Raw genomic sequence first — 19,082 nt, 5'->3', positions numbered from 1 at the left:
AAGACAGAGATTGTTCTGTAATCTGCACAGAAAACAGACTTATTAGCCTGCATGAAATAGCTAACAGTACACAGATCTGTCCTACTGTCCTATTTTGTCATTTCACTGTAAATTAAAATTACTTAACATTTGCAAAGTGTTCATAAGATGAAGTGTTAAGTATTACTGTTAACTGTGTGATATTACTATTATCATATTAATTAGAAAAATAATTAGCTTGAAATATTAAGATATTGATGTGAGATAAGCCTCTGAACCTACCCAGGTTTACCAGCAAACATATAATTGAAACATTTAAACAATGAGAACATTCAGAAGGCTAAGAGCTGCTGGCTATTATAGCTTAATTGACCAAGAACGATGTTTTCAAAGCTAGCTAAGGGATTTTTGAAAATGTTACTTGGGCTCTTGAGTGACTCCAATCTTTTAAAATCTTTCCCTAAGTATTTTTGGTTTGTATATTACATTGTAGACCTATTACATGGTCATGTACACACACACACTCTTGCCCATTCTAAAAGGCATAAGATCCTTATCCAGAGGATCAAGGTGAAGTTATTGCTGTCTATAAGAGAGGATATACCTCTTTTTTAGTCCAGAATGAGCACTGGATAAACTGGAGGTTCAGTCACCATGTCAGTGCTATGCCGCTGCTGTCTTGCTACAGTCTGTTGTTAGGCAGCTAATGATGCAGAAGAAAAGATTATCAGATGCAAAGGTGATAATCAAATGACTCTTGTCATTGGAGAGCTCCCTACGGGAAGGCTGCAGGCAGTAGCAGAGAATAAGCATGTAGTATAATGGAAACCATCAGCTTTCAGGCCACAGGATAACAACAAGCCCAGTCATGTGATGGAGGAGGGGAAAGTGTGCAGCCCTCTCACTTCTGCACAGAAGCTGTTCAGTCCAAAAACTGGCCAAAACACTTTCTATTCATTGAAATAAAATTGGAAATTGCCTGAATCTAATATATATTCCTTTGCCAACCCAGGAGGCAGTTTCTCCATTCTCACTGTTCAGCAATGACTTGAGTTTTCACAAGCTGACAGAAAAATTCTTGTGCATAGAAAAACCAGAAAAAAAATTTAGCTTTAGCCCTTGACAAGTTTTCTAGAGAGTTTCAATAGGATAAAGACATCCTTATGCTTTTTAAAGTGTCTAGCACAATTCAGACAGTGTCACAAAATAAACAGTAATAAGAAGCACTAAATCTTCTTGCTGGATTATGACAGCCTCTCAAGTTTATTTATAACATTTAATAACACTTGGTATGTTGAATGGCTAAAATCACTACAATATATTCCAAATATATTCCACATAAATTGGTTTTCCAAGTAGTAGCCACTGTAGTGTACGTAGTTTTACAAGAGTATTTGTTTTACAGATGGAACATGATCTTCTGATAGCTATATATCTATATTATAAAGAGATAGATAAGTTTAATTAGTCTCACCTTTTTATAGGCAATCCAGTCGAACACCCTGTCAATGTCTGTGGCTTGCTGCACCTCCTGGGATACTGGATGTGAACTGGCCAACCCATCCAGCAACATCACTTCATGTAGGACATCTGTCAGAAATCTCTGCTTTTCCTGAAATACAGCATATGCAGTAGTATCACAGACAAATACACATTTACAGCAATACCAAAATGATGCACAGTTATCAGAGATGGCTGACTAAAATCAGACCTGGTTTGAATGTAAAACCACGATGACCTCCTACAAATAGAATAAGTATATAGAATAGGTTCAAACAAGATATTTTGCTGCAATGAAACTTGACTGAAATTAAAAGAATCAAAATGTATCTGGAGGTGCAGAATGCAATGTTGATTATGACTTTTCATTCACAGTTAAAAAGGGTGGGGAGAGAGGCAAAATGGCACAGTCTTCAATCACAAAAAGAGATGTATGTTACAAGTCATTGAGCTCATTGCATATGCAGGTACGAAAATTTTTGACAGAGGTAGGAAAATACAATTACTACTGCTTTATTTAGCCAAGTTTAAGTTACTTGGCTCTTAGTGCCAAGTTCACATGGCAGGTCGACATGGGACAGGACAATGAACAGAGCTCACAGCAGTGTCACAGCAGATGCCTGCACTGTCTTTCATAATTCTGGTATAGAAATCCTTTCTCTTCAAGAGCTTGAGTCCTACACAAACTTTGTAACTTCCACCTGAAGGAAACCATTATTATCTCTCTTTACAAGTGGAAAAACAACTCCATGTACAAGTTAAATGATATAGTCAAGGTCACATCAGAGGCAGGTGCAAACCCAGAAAACATCCAACACACGAATTTGTTTCTATACCTTCTATAAATACTGATTGCAGATTGTATGTCAAAACTGCACCTATTCACTCTGGCAGCAACATTAATGAAACATTCCTGTATACTCTATGAAGTGTGCTGCACTCATTATTACAGCACAAGTAGATGGGGCTTTTTCAGCTGAGAAATGACACAGCTTAAAAACTCCTCATATTGCATTCATGTAGATGTCCGTAATCCAAAACACTGTGTCAAGAAGAGCTTCATTTACTTTCTTTTTCAAGTCACAAATAAATGCAAAGAGTTAATGAAAAACTATGGAAAGTTTAAATGAGATTTTTTCACCCTGAAATGATGTATCTCAAATTTTATCTAAATTTTAACAGCTCCCGAATTAACGTCAACCTACTGCCATAATATAAAGAAACTCTAAGGAATGCTGCATTTTTTTCAAAAGCTACCTTGATGTCCTCAGATAAAATAACCACACAATTACATAATAAATTCTATGCTTAATTTCTTGTGTGGTAAGGTTTTGGTATCAATGTGTTAATTTAAATTATTTTTGTAAGACAGTCAAAAAGCTCTTCCAGTGCTGATCCATCTAGAAATAAACCTTTATGTTAAAATTCATTAGAGCACAAGAAATGTACATTAGAACACAAGAAATGTACCTTGAGCTGACTGTATATTCAGGCAATTAAAAACACAGGATGCAGGAAAGCCAATTACCTAACACACTCTCAGTGTTCTCAGCTGGCTGCATGAGGTAAGGTTTGTGAAGGGAAAAGCAATGTCTTGTTCATATTATTGTTAATTTCCAAATTTTCTCAGGCATATGCAGATAGTAACTGCCCTTTTTTAATGGAAAAAAAAATGTAGGGAAACAATTATTATGACAGTCCTACTCAGCGGAAAACTGCAGAGCTGTAAAGGATTGTAGACAGTTTGGTTACACTTCACTCTCATTCTCCATTAGTCAGTACAAAGTCCCAGTTTCATCAGATGTATGATATCACGGAATCACAGAATGTGCTGAGTTGGAAGGGACCCACAAGGATCATTGAGTCCAACTCTTAGCCCTGCACAGCATCATCCCCACGAGTCACACCATGTGCCTGAGAGTATCATCCAAATGCTTCTTGAACTCTGGCAGTCTTGGTGCTGTGATCACTTCCCTCAGAAGCCTATTACAGTACCCAACCAAAGGGTGAAGAACCTCTTTCTCATATCCAACCTAAACCTCCCCTGACACAACTTCAGGCCATTCCCTCAAGTCCTGTCACTCGTCACCACAGAGATCAGTGCCGACTCCTCCTCTTCCCCTCACAAGGAACTTGTAGGCTGCTGTGAGGTCTCCCCTAAGTCTCGTCCAGGCTGAACAGATCAAGTGACCTCAGCCGCTCCTCACATGGCCTCCCCTCAAGGCCCTTCACCATCCTCACTGCCTTCCTTCAGACACTCTCTAATAGCTTCATATCTTTCTTGTATTGCGGTGCCCGAAACTGCACACAATATTCAAGGTGAGGCTGCCCCAGTGCAGAGCAGAGCAGGACAATCCCATCCCTCAACCAGCTGACAATGTTTTGCCTGATGCCCCCAGGACACAGTTGACCCTCCTGGCTGCCAGGGCACACCGCACACCTGCATATCTGTATGTTACCCACACAGGTGTAAGCATGCAGAGGTATGGACCTGTCTCCAAATTCAAGTTTGGATATCACAATTGACAAACAGTTGCGTGAATGGATTGTTACTGTTCGGAATTAACTCATTAAAAGGATGCTGGATAATCACAAATTAATACAAACTAAATACAGAGCCTGGAATCAAGAAAATGAGCACGTGAGAAACATAAAGTGAAGATTTAAGAAGAAAAATACAAAACATAAAAAAAGGACAGGCTACATTTTTATTTTCTGATTGTTTCTTTGGTTATGTCCTGCAGGACTGAAAACAAGCATTTCAGACTCATGATTGTTCATTCAAGTTACAACAGCTGAAAAGTCTTTCCTGAAATTTATGGTAGACCATCAAACTGGGATACAAATGGAATAGTTAGTGTGCCTCCAAAAATGCAACCCTACAGTTTAGTGAGAATTAAGAAGGCTTTTGACCTTTAAAGTTAAATTTATTGAACTAAAAGGATTTCCAAAACATTCCCACCTTTTCCCTTTAGTACAAAGTCTCTGAGAACAAATTTGAAAATGACACTCAAATACACTTCCAGGGGGCGCAGAGATAGTTTGCTGGTTAACAAGGGGCCTGCAGCTTGAAGAGGCAACAGGAGGCAGAAATGTAGAAAGAAACTAAAACTGCCTTAATTTTATTGCAGAAACACTACCTCAGCTGTTGAAATCCTGGCATCATATTAAGGGGAAAAGGCTAACACATGTGACCAAACTGCTTATACTGATAGAAGCAGTCTAACAAGTCTATGGGACCAGACGGGATCCATCCCAGGGTGATGAGGGAACTGGTAGAAGAGCTTGCCAAACCGCTCTCCATCATCTTCCAACAATCCTGGCTCTCTGGGAAGGTCCCAGATGATTGGAGGTTGGCGAATGTCACCCCAATCCACAAAAAAGGCTGCAAGCAGGACCCTGGCAACTACAGGCCTGTCAGCCTGACCTCGGTGCCTGGCAGGGTTATGGAGCAGATCATCCTGAGTGCAATCACACAGCACCTTCAGGATGGACAAGGGATTAGACCCAGCCAGCACGGGTTTAGGAGGGGCAGGTCCTGTCTGACCAACCTGATCTCTTTTTACGATCAGGTGACCCACCTGGTGGATGAGGGGAAGGCTGTGGATGTGGTCTGTCTAGACTTTGACACTGTCTCCCATAATATATTCCTGGAAAAGCTGGTAGCCCATGGCTTGGACAAGTGTATCCTCAAGGCCTTTGACACTGTCTCCCATAATATACTCCTGGAAAAGCTGGTAGCCCATGGCTTGGACAAGTGTATCCTCTCCTGGATTAGGAGCTGGCTGGAGGGTCAGGCCCAGAGAGTGCTGGTGAATGGAGCTGCATCCAGCTGGCGGCCAGTCACTAGTGGTGTTCCCCAGGGGTCTGTGTTGGGTCCAGTCCTGTTTAACATCTTTATTGATGATTTAGATGAGGGGATTGAGTGCATCATCAGCAAATTTGCTGATGACACCAAACTGGGAGGGAGTGTCAACCTGCTGGAAGGCAGGAGGGCTCTGCAGAGGGATCTGGATAGACTTGAGAGATGGGCTGATTCCAATGGGACGAAGTTCAATAAAGCCAAGTGCCGGGTCCGGCACTTTGGCCACAACAACCCCATGCAGCACTACAGGCTGGGGACAGAGTGGCTGGAAAGCAGCCAGGCAGAAAGGGACCTGGGGGTACTAATTGACAGGAAGCTCAACATGAGCCAACAGTGTGCCCAGGTGGCCAAGAAGGCCAATGGGATCTTGTCCTGTATCAAAAATAGCGTGGCCAGCAGGACCAGGGAAGTGATCCTTCCCCTGTACTCTGCGTTGGTGAGGCCAAACCTTGAGTATTGTGTTCAGTTCTGGGCCCCTCAGTTCAGAAAGGATATTGAGGTGCTGGAGCAGGTCCAGAGAAGAGCAACAAGGCTGGTGAAGGGACTGGAGCGTAAGTCCTATGGGGAGAGACTGAGGGAGTTGGGGTTGTTTAGCCTGGAGAAGAGGAGGCTCAGAGGTGACCTCATCACCGTCTATAACTACCTGAAGGGAAGTTCTAGCCAGGTGGGGGTTGGTCTCTTCTCTCAGGCACTCAGCAATAGGACAAGGGGGCACGGGCTTAAGCTCCGCCAGGGGAAATTTAAGTTGGATATCAGGAGAAAATTCTTTACCGAGAGAGTAATCAGGCATTGGAATGGGCTGCCCAGAGAGGTGGTGGATTCACCATCCCTGGAGATTTTTAAACGCAGATTGGACGTGGCACTGAGTGCCATGATCTAGTAAATGGACTGGATTTGGACCAAGGGTTGGACTCGATGATCTCAGAGGTCTTTTCTAACCCAATCGATTCTATGATTCTATGATTCTATTCTAAGAGGGTCTTTCTATTCCCTAGTTATCTTACCCTATGCAGTACAGTGGCATTGATCTCTTTTAACTAATACCTACAGGAGTAAACAAACACCTAGCATAGAAATTGTAAAGGAAATCAATCTTGGAATGTGTTTAATGAGACCAGCAAGATGTCAAGATGATAGGTGACAGGTCTGCAGCTACACATGAAATAATGACAGAATGTTGTTCAAGATAACTGTCCTCTGAGGGAGTTCAACTGCAAGAGAAAAGCCAAAGACTGTGATCCACCCGTAAGGAAAAGAGGCTTCAGGTGAGTCTTGCAGCCAGGCTTGAAGAGTGTTGGTAGCCACATGTAAGTGCAATGTTATGCAATGTTAACAGAGGGCCAAGGGCTCTGAGCAGGAGTTGGTACTGCAGCACAGAAGCCAAGTTTGAAATAAGGACAGAGCTGCTTCCACACAAATTTGAGCCTTCATTTAAAGGCAAAGAGGAAGCATCTCTGCTCCCTATCTTCCTACTGCACACTTTGAGTCCCAACTCTTCATCTCCTCTCCTCAGAGGTTTCCTTGAACTGTGTATAGTCAGTGTCTGGGACACCAGACCTGTGTTCAGAAGAAAAGACATGACAATTATGTCCAGTTGCTTTCCGTCTTTCTCTGTAGAATGCTTCCAGGTGCAGACACTGAAGTGTTGTTATCAGATGAACACGTCTTTCAAATATTTACATTTTCTGACTATTTTTCAAACATCTGTGGTCACTAGATTCAAGTATTTATAACTTCATAGGAATGAATTCTTCCAATGCTTGCCAATAAGACCTCCTCTGCTTTGTACAGGGTCTTCCTGAAAGGCTTATCCTTTCTCTGCACTCTCTCCTCCTTAGCCAACATTTCAATTCACCTTGTTCTAGGGAGAAAGGTTTACAGAAAGGTAGTGGTCACTCTCTATGTATTCATCTCCAATAAGGTGCCCACCATTCAACTCTAAATGGAGAGAAAGCAATTGTGAAATAATGTTTTTGGCAGAAAAGACTGTACCTTCAAGAGACATTAAAAATTTATTGTCCATAATAGGATAACAATGATGTAATGGAGAGGGGTTATTGCTGCTGATTTTACAATATCATATCAAGGCATAATGTAAGAGTACAAGTTAGCATGACAATAATGTAATACTTAAGTCACATAAAAATAATTTCTAAAAATTAATATGAAATACCAGGTAAAAGAACTAAAATGGAAAAAAAAAAAAAAGGAAAACATCCACTAGTGAAATAAAAGGAACAGCATAATGAAAGCCAAAACTGATAATTAGCATGCAGAAGAGATCAAAGGCCTCAATATTAAAAGCATCGCCTTTGTTCTGGGACAGCCATTTGAACACATTATAGACTGAGAAATCTATATAAATAAAGCTTAACATCGGTGGGCAAATCTGCAAATGATTTTCCTGACAAATTTTCTGAAAATATCTTCTTCAAAATTTAGAGCTTTACTAGCCATCAAGAATACAAAGGAGTTAAGTGATCTTTTATGCCTGAGAAAACAAGCATTTGCAAGACACAAGCCTTGGGTTTATAGAGAAAGTGCCCCCTAACGAAAAAGAAATAGAAGCAAATTTTGAAAGCTATCAGAGAATACCAACATATACACCACAAGCAGTTGAGTTCTAATAAAATATATTTCAGGGTGAAGCTGGACAAACCAGAGGAATATCATCTATGAGGAAACCTAGGGTTCAGTAAAATACATTAAGGCCAGATAAGACCCACTGAGGGCCAAAAGCAAGTTCTTTCTGTCTACATGCTTATAAATCCTAAGTTGTCATAACACAGTCTCCCGAGTACTTGCAAAGGAAAGCAATGTTTCTTTCTCTCTTCACAACAGTAACTTTTTGTAAATACCTTGAGCAGCTTACAGATTGCTTTTTTTTTAAATTTACATCTCTGCATGTGTGCATTAATTATGTGTACAGTTTGTTGAAGGAGACCTGAAACAGATTCTATATTTATCAGCTGTGAACGTCACAGTTCCATGTCTACCTTCATAACCCTCTTTTCTGCATTTTCAGTCAAAGACCTTATAAAATTTCTGTCCCCGTACTTGAAAAATTTTCACACTGACTGACAATTTTTGTTGTTATAAAACAAGGTAGATGTTCTAGGAGGTCATAGTTAAGGTAGACCAATAGCTCTGAGTATCAGCAAGGAGAACTGGATATGTATTTTCTTTTCAATAAAGTGCCAAATCAGATACTCATGACCACCTGCTTATGTTGCCAAGCAGAAGGGTAATCAATTTGGAGTTTTTAAGCAATTTCACCAGCTACTTCAACTTCTGTTTCCTCTCTCTACTTTGTTTATTTGGTTGTACACCAGATGCATTACAAAGTATGAAGCTTATCCTCTAATTCAAACTCCAGAGAAGAAATCTGTAGAGGAAAATCCTCTCAATTCAAGAAATAGTAAATAATACTTAAATGAAAAGTGGCTTCAAGATGTGGTTGGTATACTGAGTCAACTGCCAGCAACAATTGCCAGAGGTCACCAGCAATGAGGTATTACACACCTAGACTCTGTTGCAACCTGAAAGTGATGAGATTCAGTGAGCTAAGCCGTGAAGAAACCATAGATGTTTTACAGGCACTCCAAAAATTACTTATCAATTATCAGTTTGTGCTCCAAGTTACTGTATACTGCCACAATTTTAAAATAAACAGTGGTAGCACACTCAGAACTGCTGAAAATTTGGGAAACAGTCTTTCAGTTAAGAATGCCCTCAAACATACAACTAAACTGGGCCACTGAACTTCCCATATCAACTATGTTTCCTGATAAGTGCACATTCTTGTTTCAGAAGGGCAATCCTGCAGTGCGTTCGTGCCTTGAGGCAAAAGTTGCTGTAAAGTTTTTATCTCATTTTACTGAAGACAAGGGGTTACTAATTCAAAACTATGTGAAATTCAGCCAGGTGACTTAAGTTTTTTTCTGAAACTAAACCATCTAAACCCTGAACTCAGAAGATTTGAACTCACATGACCCTAAAGCTCTCATCATAATGTCATTTAAACTGCTATCTCAAGATGTGCAGAAAATGACACAAAGAAAGAAGAGACAGCGACATTCTCCAAACCTGTACTTAATCTCTTGAATAAATGTTTCTTCTAAATGCTGATATTCACTTATGTCTGACCTCTAACTGTTAAGAGTTAACTGCTCAAATTTAAGAATTCCATATATTAATCTACCTTGCCAGAGCATTAAAAAACCCACCTGTGTTCAGGAAGACCACATGGAAATGGAAATTTATTTTCTTAGTTATAAGCAAAATTTAGTATAAGGACTTCTTAACTGATATGCATAAAAAGGGCTAGTAACTAGCAAACAGAAGATCTTGCACCTTACATTTACAATCTCTTTTTTCGTGCCAAAGTCAATTATACATAAGATTCTAGTTAATTTTACATTGAAAGCTTTCCCCATCATTGAATTAAAACAGAAAATCATACAAGGACTGACTTCACTGCGTAGTTACTGGAGGAAAAACATTCCATGTGGTATTAATTAAAGGTTTACTTTACACCAGCATGTGTGTAAAGAAAAAAGTGAAAAAAAGAAAAAAGAAAAAGTGAAAGTAGTTTTAAAAAACAAGAGGCTGAATCTCACTCAATGCTGAGCCAGCATGATATTTATGTTGGATTCAGAAGGATCAAGCAGGCTACAGCTCAGGTGTGAAATGCCAAAATAACAATGAAATAAATCAAAAAGGCCCATGTCTTAAGTCTACCTCAAAACTTATATTATTTTCTGGGGTTTCTATGAGTCAAACAATGCCTCAGAAATCTTTACAGATGGAGGCAAACACTTTAGGAGGCAATGTGAGTTAAAGTACATTAAAGATATACATGTGTCTAATGGCTGCATTTGCTTTTATTATTTCAACCAAGTCAATGAGAAAGATAGGTAATTAAGATAATTTATCAATTTTTTACTTATTTTGAAACAGAAATGTTGTTATGCAACCTCATTATTATTTTCAACTGCCTGAAGTAATGGCAGGATTGTCCTTACTGTGGAACCTAATAATGTAAAGGAAACATGATTCACTTTAAGAAATAGGAAAGATGTCCATCTATGCAGACACAAAGTTTTTAATTTAATACTAAGAAAAATTCTGGCAAATATGACCATCCTTACCTATAAAAGTAGTAAGCAGACAAGAAAGTGGGAGATCCCAGAGCATCAATGGATCAAGAAGACGTAGAATTCAAAGTTTTGCTGATGTACTACACCTTGACTCTGTCAATAAGGTTGTCAGCAAAGCAAACTTCTATATAATAAAGAAAAGGGAGAAGGCAGCTGGGATCTGTGAAATGCTTTCTCAGCATCAAGCCAGGTACTGACTGCTAAAGTATTTGATGCTCGTTTGATGGATGTAAGGGCAAATTACATGTCAGTAATTCCTGCTGTCACAGTACTCAAAACCTACCCCAATGCCACAGACATTCAAGGACAAACATGATAGTTTCTTCTACCAGAAAATAAGAAGGCAAAAGATCAGTCAATAAATTTCTGTATCTGCAAGCCTCAGCTGAATTCCTTCCTTTATAAAGCCACATGCAGAAGATTTCAAGATAACGAGAGAAACAGTGCAAGAGGAAGATGGAATATATAGCTGCAAACAGATCTCTGAAAGGAAGGTGATCAGGGTAGATAGACAGAGCTATGAAGTAGAAATTACCAGAATGTAGTTTCCTGCTGCAATTTTTTCTTTTCTCTGATCCTAAAACTACCAGAGGCCCCTTCCACAGAGGTGAGATTACCTTGAATCAGTCATAAGTTCTTATAGCTCAAGAACCCACGTCCAGCTGTGGTTGCTTTTTGATGGCATAGAGAGACAACTAAACAGTTACATCTTAAGACTTTAATACAGAAATCTCATATCTTTCTAAGTTATGAAGTAGCAACAGCCAGGGAATTCACATGGAGATGACTACTCTGAGCACATATGATGAAGCAAAATTCTCTGATCTCTGGGAGGAACACTTAGCAGAGACAACTTTCTTTCTAAAATTATCCTGACAACACAGAAACAATTGATTAAACTTCCAAGACTTTAAGAATGAGATCTAAGACTAAGAATTTGAGGCATTTTGGAATAAGAATTTAAAAAAACTCTTAATTTGAGGGACAGACAAGGCAAGAGGATGAAATGGGAAGAATGGTGAAATCCTTTCCATGGAAAATGTCTAACAACTGTATAGCAGAGACAGATTTCCTGCAAGATCAAACGTAGCTTCATCTGGTAAAAAGTAACATGCAGAGACTTATTTTTCAGCTGAAGGAAGGAAATGAGAATTTTTAGCTTTCATCTGAAGTAACTTAAATTTGAAAAAAGATATTAAGACCAGTGGTCACGAAGCTTCTCAGCACAGAAAACTCATCTTTCTCTTTTAAAACCTGCAAAACTTCATTCACTTCCTTGGAATAGTTCTGATGTATCTTGCATTTACTGCAATGGACAATAGACACCTCCATCAGAATGCCTCTTCATTCTGTTCTTCACCCAAAATTTTAATAGGAGGATCCAGTACATAATGATGGCAAGTGTTTAATAAGGACTGGATTTCCTTTCTCATTAAGATAATGCAAGCCTGATGAAGTATGTAAATGCCTTCTGGACAAAACAAGAAATTTTAGACCTGCTGGAATGCTCAGTAAAGTGTTACAGCTCCATGGCAGGTTCAGTCACTGTTACTCCTTAGTCTCTCCTGCTGCAAAAGAGTCTATAAAACAACTGAAGAAAAACAGATATAAAGGAAGAACCTCAGTAGGAAAAGAAATATTTAAGCAAGCTAAAGAACCTAGAGAAGAAGGAGAAGCCATGAAACGTGTTTCAGGAAAAAAAACATGGATCTCTGCTTTGTGCAGAACTTGGTGCTGTTGGTTTAGGTTATAATAGTGTGTTATAATGGCGTGAACACACCTTACAGATAACTCTCCTCCAGACTCTCAGCTTCAGCCATACCAAGACTACAAATGTCAAATAAGATGGACACTGAAAAACACTCAGTTCTGCTAAAAGAGAAGCATCTTCAGACAAGTAGTAGCAAAACTTTAGAGGTTTATGAGCCTTAATGATGGAAGTTTATGTGTCTGTAGCCTATAAACATTGAACAATTTAGGTAGGAAGCTGTGGATAGATCCATTTTTTTCAGATGCATCCATACTGCCCAAGTTGCATTTCCAAACAAAACTCCTTTTTCTGCAATGGACTACCAGTCTTCTGCTCTACACTTATTCAAAAGAAAATGTGAAAAGAAGTCTTTAGTAAACTGAAAAGAAGCTGAATTCGACATTTTAGTCCATGGGCTTCTTGAGGAAACTTTCAAGGTTAACATTTCAGAACTACAAGAGAAAGAAGTTAACTATATAACTTTCCCAATTCTTTAGAAATAAAGAGGATTTTGGAATATCACCATTTTCCTGATGCAAAAACCTGTGGTAATATACACCATAATGTTTTCTTTTATTTTTATTTCACGGGTATGACATACTGCTGAGAAAACACTACCTGGAACGCTGGAATATTGCACTGTTTAGCCATCATTACAGAAAATCAACCTTGTAGTTCTTGTTTTTGCAACTGATTCATGAAGCTTGTACCACATCTTTCACTTTTGAAAAAACAATAAGTTTTTGGAACAGTTTTTCTTTTTTTTCTACATGCTCACTTTAATTTTTTCAAGTTTACAAATGTCAGTCAGTGTGATCTAAACAGCAAATGCATTTTATACCAATAACAAACACCAGCAAGCCTAATTTCAGTAACTGTAACTTTTGCTTCCTCTTCCTACAATCTCTGTAATGAGGTTGAAACACAACAGTATTAACTCCTTCTCTAGTCTGCAAAAGAATGCAGCATGTTTAAATGTTTAACTCATTAAGAGAATCTTCTCATTTTCTAATTATTTAAATATGTCAATATGGTAATTTTTCTATCAAAGGCCACAGCTATTCAAAGCCTTATGAACAGTTTATGTCTACCTTCTTTTTAATTTAAGGAAAAGCTTGATAGATTAATATTTTTTCAGGCACAGCAGTATTACTGTAGTTAATTCTAATTTATGCAGCACATTTCTGATTTCCCAGTTTAACTGCCATACCTTGTTCAAGCCATTCACTTTGCCTGTATTCTGCTAAAGATGCCAAGATTTCATGTGATGAGCATGTCATTTGCATAACAGTGAAGATTACATTAATTCCACAGAAATTTCAAGCAAATATACTATATTCCAAATATTTTATAAAGCAAAGTTATTCTGAATTTGTTAGACTGATAATGTGAAGAACAGTTGACTGACAATTTGAAGATAAAATTCAGTGTACAAATGTTGTCATCTATGACACTTCACTATGCTAGAATCATAAAGGCTTGCCAGATTTCATTGCAGTCATAATTAGAATCATTACATTGTAATTCAGGTTGTGTTCTTCATAAAGATGAACAGAATGAGTTTTAATATAGCCAAAGCCACGTAAATCCAACAAGCCTACATATGCAAGACAGATGTCAGTACAGATAAAGATTTATTTCCTTTTTCATAATGCAATTATAGACCAAAATTGACACCTTAAAGAAAAAAAATTAACATACTACAAAAAATTCAAACTTCACAGGAAGCAGACATAAAGCAAGAGTACCCGTATACAACTATTTTCAAAAATTAGCTTTAACTCACAATTATAGCATCTACATTTCATGGCATACAAAAATTAATGGCATAAGAATACTCAATAAATCATCCAGAAATCAGAAAAAGAAAATTTCAGAAGTTAGTTTGCAAGAGTCTAAGCAAAACATCCAAGCTCCAACAAATCTCCATCAGACAATCGGGATTTATAATAAATATTTTGCCACTTAATTAAATACCTGTAAACATAAAAGGTTAGCAAACAAAAACATATCTCCAATGGACAACAAAACCTCTATAGAAACCTTCAATAGGGTTCATACAAAATTTCCTTGTACTGAGGTCTCGTATCTCCTGTTTTTCTTATAAATATAATATAGCTAGATTACAGCAATTCATATAAACTAGACCTTACCAGGTACAATGTGATTCAACAGGACTTCAAAATAATGTACCAGCACAGAATTTCCAGTTTGCCCTCAGAGAGCTCCTTTATTTGCATACCAGTTGACAAAGCATGTTCAACCACATACAGCCAGAAATCATACTGAAAGCTAGATTCTCAACTCATATACTCCATGTTAATTTATGCTGCTAGATAGCCAAACAATAGCAGGAAGATAAAAAGAATAAACTTAGGGAGAGAACAGAATACTGTCAGAAAAAATATGCTCCATTTTATAAAATGTTTTGTGAAACATTTCTTTCCAATTTATCTTGTAGATAAAATTCAACCATATCAATGCTTTAAAAAATGGTCCAAGTTAAATCATAACTGCTTTAATCCAAAATATTTCTGAGCAGAGAGACAGTAGCTATTTTAACGTTGGGTTACGATAGACATGACATTATTTCCTTTGCAATAAATTGAACACTTTTGGAATGCTGTCAAATTATTTCACACCTAGTGATTTTGTTTCATTCAACATCTGATATTTGCATGCATCATTTGGTATTTTTCAGCAGTCCTTTTCTATAACAGAAGCAGGAGTATAACAGTAAAGCAACTTTTCTGTGGAGTTTTCACATTAACAAAATAGAACTGACTTACCATGTTCCACCCTGGGTAGAGGTAGTCTGTCCCAACAAATTCAAAATAGTGAGCAAAACCTTCTTTCAACCACACATCCTCCCACCAAACTGGAGTCACAAGGTCACCAAACCACTGCAAAGAAAAGTTCAAATGGACGACCTTTAGGAAACCATGTTTGCATACATTTCATTTATAAAGAACACATTCTCCAAAAGTTTTAATAAAAATAGTAGTATACACCGCCCACTGAAACTCAACTGTTTTTTTCATGTACTAATTAATTCAGCCTTTACAGGATGCACAAGTTAATGAAGTAAAACATTAGAAAAGAAGAAGTGGGGAAAAGAAGCACTGAGGACAGTATTCACAATGTCAACTGTAGTTATCTGAAGTAGATGCTCACCTAGGTTTAAGGGACTAACATACGCACTGGACAGAAAAAGGCTTCTAACTTGAATAATCTGATCCATTACCTGGAAAGGTCACTACGCATAGTATGAAAACTGAAAAATTGGGAAAACATTCCCCACCTCAGACCTAAATTTTAGCACTTCTTTCTCCGCAATGTCTGCCCACTAAGATTTACAATACTAGCGATGCTCCTCTCAGAAGGTCTCCTAAGGAAAGCAGTTTTATAAAATAATGACATCTTTCTGTGAGGAGGACTCAGATGCCTGAAAGTAGGTAGTTGATGCCACTTAGAGAACATCCTAGGGTTTCTGAGATACCCACGCAGGCCTAGAAACCTTCATAGAGGACTTAGGAGAATTGCAGCCTTCCCAAACAGCAACCAGAAGCAGAGGTATCTGAAACAGCATAGGCCACCAATGTATATGCAAAGGAAGCCTACTTGAGGGTTTACTGCCTTTCCCATTCCCCCAGGTCATCCCTCAATTTGCCCTACTGACTTCAATCTAATTTAGCAAGAAGACAGAAATCTCAAGGATAATTAAACTCCTGCAAAAGTACATAAAGATCATCATCTGAAAAGAGAAGAGCTGGAACTGAGGGTGAGGCAAGAACACATCCATTAGATACTCTGCTTAGTAAGCCATCAACAGACATGGCACAGGGCATGCGGGTGTCAGAGGGATTTTACACAGAGCTAAGATGATCACTGGAAGACGAACGAGGACAAGAATTCAAAGGAAATCAGATGCCATAAATTCTTCTGCTTCTTCTGTTTAAATGATTGTAATGGCCCTATGCAACCTGAATCACCGTAACACCAGTGGCAGGAGTAGAAACATATACACTATTATGAAAACATATTTCATACTCTCTGTAGCACCTTTTATGCCCAACAAATACCAAAACTTTGTTTCAGTAAAATTATGTCAGTTTTCTCATAATATGAATAAAAATGAGAATAATTAATAATCAACAGAAATAATTTTGAGCTTTCATGTGTTTGCAAGCTCTAAAAATACACAGAAAGGGAGCAGAAATTAAGTATTCCACAGGCAGAGACTCAGGTTAGAGCAGAAGAGCTGCTGTTGAACTGTAATGAGAGTGGAGAATGAATGGAAGTGGAGTTGGCCAATAAGTAGTTCGCTTTCATGACATCTGCCTTGTTTGAAGGCTTTGTCTGGGACCTGAATGAAAGGTCTTGCTTCTGTGCATGTCTTTGCGGAGTGAGAACAGTGCCAAGGAAGGAACAATGCTGCAATGAGGATCCACAGCGAAGTAAACACTAGTGCTTCAAAGAACACACTAGCAGAAAGATTACCAGATTGCCACACAAGGTTCAATATACAGGATTTGAATGAAAAAATGAAGCAAAACGTGACTCTAAATGTCACTAACAACCAACTTAAGAATTTAGGGAGAAAAGACGAGGTTGACAAAAGTTATATTCATACACTAAGTGAAGCTAAAATTAATGCACACTCAGTGAGCATAATGTAGTTGAAGGCTACCAATATATTAACTCTCTATAGGGCTGCCAAAGATAGATCCTGTTCTTAAGAACATTCAACTGAAAAGACACAGAAATATTGCAAATATATTAATGTAGCTAATGCATCTTCAGAATTTGAAATGTTGAAATGAATATAACTTTCATACATCGAGGACTATGACAGTTATATTCATACCAGAATAGGTTGATTAAATGATTTGCGACAACAGACTAAACACAATAGCATAGAGTTTATTTCTTGAATTGCAAGAGGACTGCTGAACAAATATGAAACAAGTAATAGTCATTTTGTGCTATGACTATTCAGAGGTTGTAAAATTCATAATACCTGTAACTTGAATTAATAAGATTAGTTTATGACGTCATAAAAGAGAATTTGTTATACTCCTTTGTGAGTTTTCTGGGTTTATTTATTACTGATACAACTACTCATACAATTAAAACAATTTGTTTAATTAGGCACCTAAAGGAAGAAATGTTTTACAGTCATTAAACCAGCATATCCATATGAAAATGTAGGGAATTTGCTTAACTGGTCTTGAACAGTATCAGAGAGAGTTATGGATGGCAGAGAGACATCAGAGAGACAGAGCAGTACCAGAGACCGCAAGTAAGAAAGTCAAATTTTCCAGCAGAAAGGTACTATTATCTTCGCAGGTGTTACATATCTGAAAGGAAAACTGTAAGTAAAGCATTTAATTTCTTTAAGTATTTATTTGTGTATTTGACTATAAACACTATCTGCCTGGAATGAAGATCATTACTTCATTTTTATTTTAAAATTTATTGATTACATAAATTTCTTCATCCCCCTCAAGTATTAGGTTCAACCTGATATGTAGAAGGGTTATTTTACAGATACACTGAGAGGACACTCTTTCCTATATGCTTCCTTTACCGATTATTAAAAAAAATGTTGATTTAGAAGTTTTAAATTTCTTTTCAGCTTTCATACCTCTTTAACTCAGTCTGTCACATCAAGTTTTGTTCTCAGGTGGGAAAACTATCACAAAAATGATGGTACATAAATTCAAACGAATTTTCCTTCAAAGACTGTAGGTGGGACTGATCTGTGATAGGCCCATAAAACTGATTACTACCCTAATTAGAATTATTTTAATAAATTATGGTAATTATTTTGAGCTATCAAATTAAGCTGCTAGAAATATGTGTGTTTTGACCAATATCTCTCTTATGGTTTGGGGCTTGGAAGAGAAGGTTTTATGCCAAAGCACTCATTCTTTCACTTATTTTTTTAATTAATAAAATGTTCTAAAAGAACACTCAAGCTGAAATATCAAAAAATACAACCTACGTAATGACAAAACCAAAGCTACCTACTTAACTGTAATGCATCTCTCCTAAAACATGCGCCTAAAATAAATATCTGGTCAAGCATGACAAAGTCAACTGTGAAGAAACTGGACACAAAATTCTTTCTTACACACTTTTCACCTGTATTTTGACAACCACAGAATTTGTCCTTTTGCAATGCTGTCTCATTTTCTATCTGTCCTGAAGACTGTACTCAACCAATAATACCCAGCAGGTTTGGGAATTACAATTTTAAACAGGCAAATCTAAAGGCAATACTCTCATTTTTTAATATTCATCTGTTTTTTTCAATCTTGGAAACAACATTAGCAAAGCAATTGCTGTGCTACTTGAAGTAACAGGAGTCTTATACAGATCAGTTTACTACATGCTCAGATATGTTCTATAAGTTTTAAAGTCATGGGTTTAAAGTCAGGGAAAACGGACAATGACAAAATTCTTAAAAAAAAAAAAAAGGAAAAAGAAAAAAGAATGTTTTCTTATGAGAGTTCCATTTCCTGTTAACTGAAATAAAAAAAAAAATCAATAAATAAAAAAGCAAAACTGGAGATGTGGATTCTACTTCTGGCTGCACCAGAAGTGATTTTGGTTAAACGCTGTTACCCTATGTGTAAAATTGAGTGAAGGGGAGGAATATTCATGTATCACCACAGGTTAGCAAGTGAGATGCTTCACAGCAAAAGACAATGAAAAATGCAGTGAATAATTAACAATTAAACAGCAGAGGCAAGAAATCCCGGACCCAACCAGGTCTCAGTTCAGGACATTTTCAATTAAGATAGTATTGTTTAGAGTTCCTGCT

The 19,082-nt window shown here is 37.6% G+C and overlaps 1 protein-coding gene across 2 annotated transcripts in view; it reads right to left on the bottom strand.

Annotated features, from left to right (window-relative positions):
* Window positions 1–19,082, bottom strand: part of TRHDE (thyrotropin releasing hormone degrading enzyme) — a 208,332-nt gene that overhangs the window by 106,397 nt on the left and 82,853 nt on the right. Inside the window, exons 5-6 of one of the 2 annotated variants that reach the window (XM_032688741.1) lie at window positions 15,043–15,156; window positions 1,454–1,591 (exon numbers count right to left, since the gene is read on the bottom strand). In XM_032688741.1, the coding sequence (XP_032544632.1) occupies window positions 1,454–1,591; window positions 15,043–15,156 (252 nt within the window). The remainder of the gene's footprint in view (window positions 1–1,453; window positions 1,592–15,042; window positions 15,157–19,082) is intronic. The other variant, XM_032688742.1, reaches the window with a different exon arrangement.

Source organism: Chiroxiphia lanceolata, chromosome 5 (assembly GCF_009829145.1).
Source record: "Chiroxiphia lanceolata isolate bChiLan1 chromosome 5, bChiLan1.pri, whole genome shotgun sequence".
Classification (NCBI taxonomy): Eukaryota; Metazoa; Chordata; class Aves; order Passeriformes; family Pipridae; genus Chiroxiphia; species Chiroxiphia lanceolata.
The sequence above is the reverse complement of the archived record's forward strand: the minus strand, read 5'-3'. Positions and strand labels throughout refer to the sequence as shown.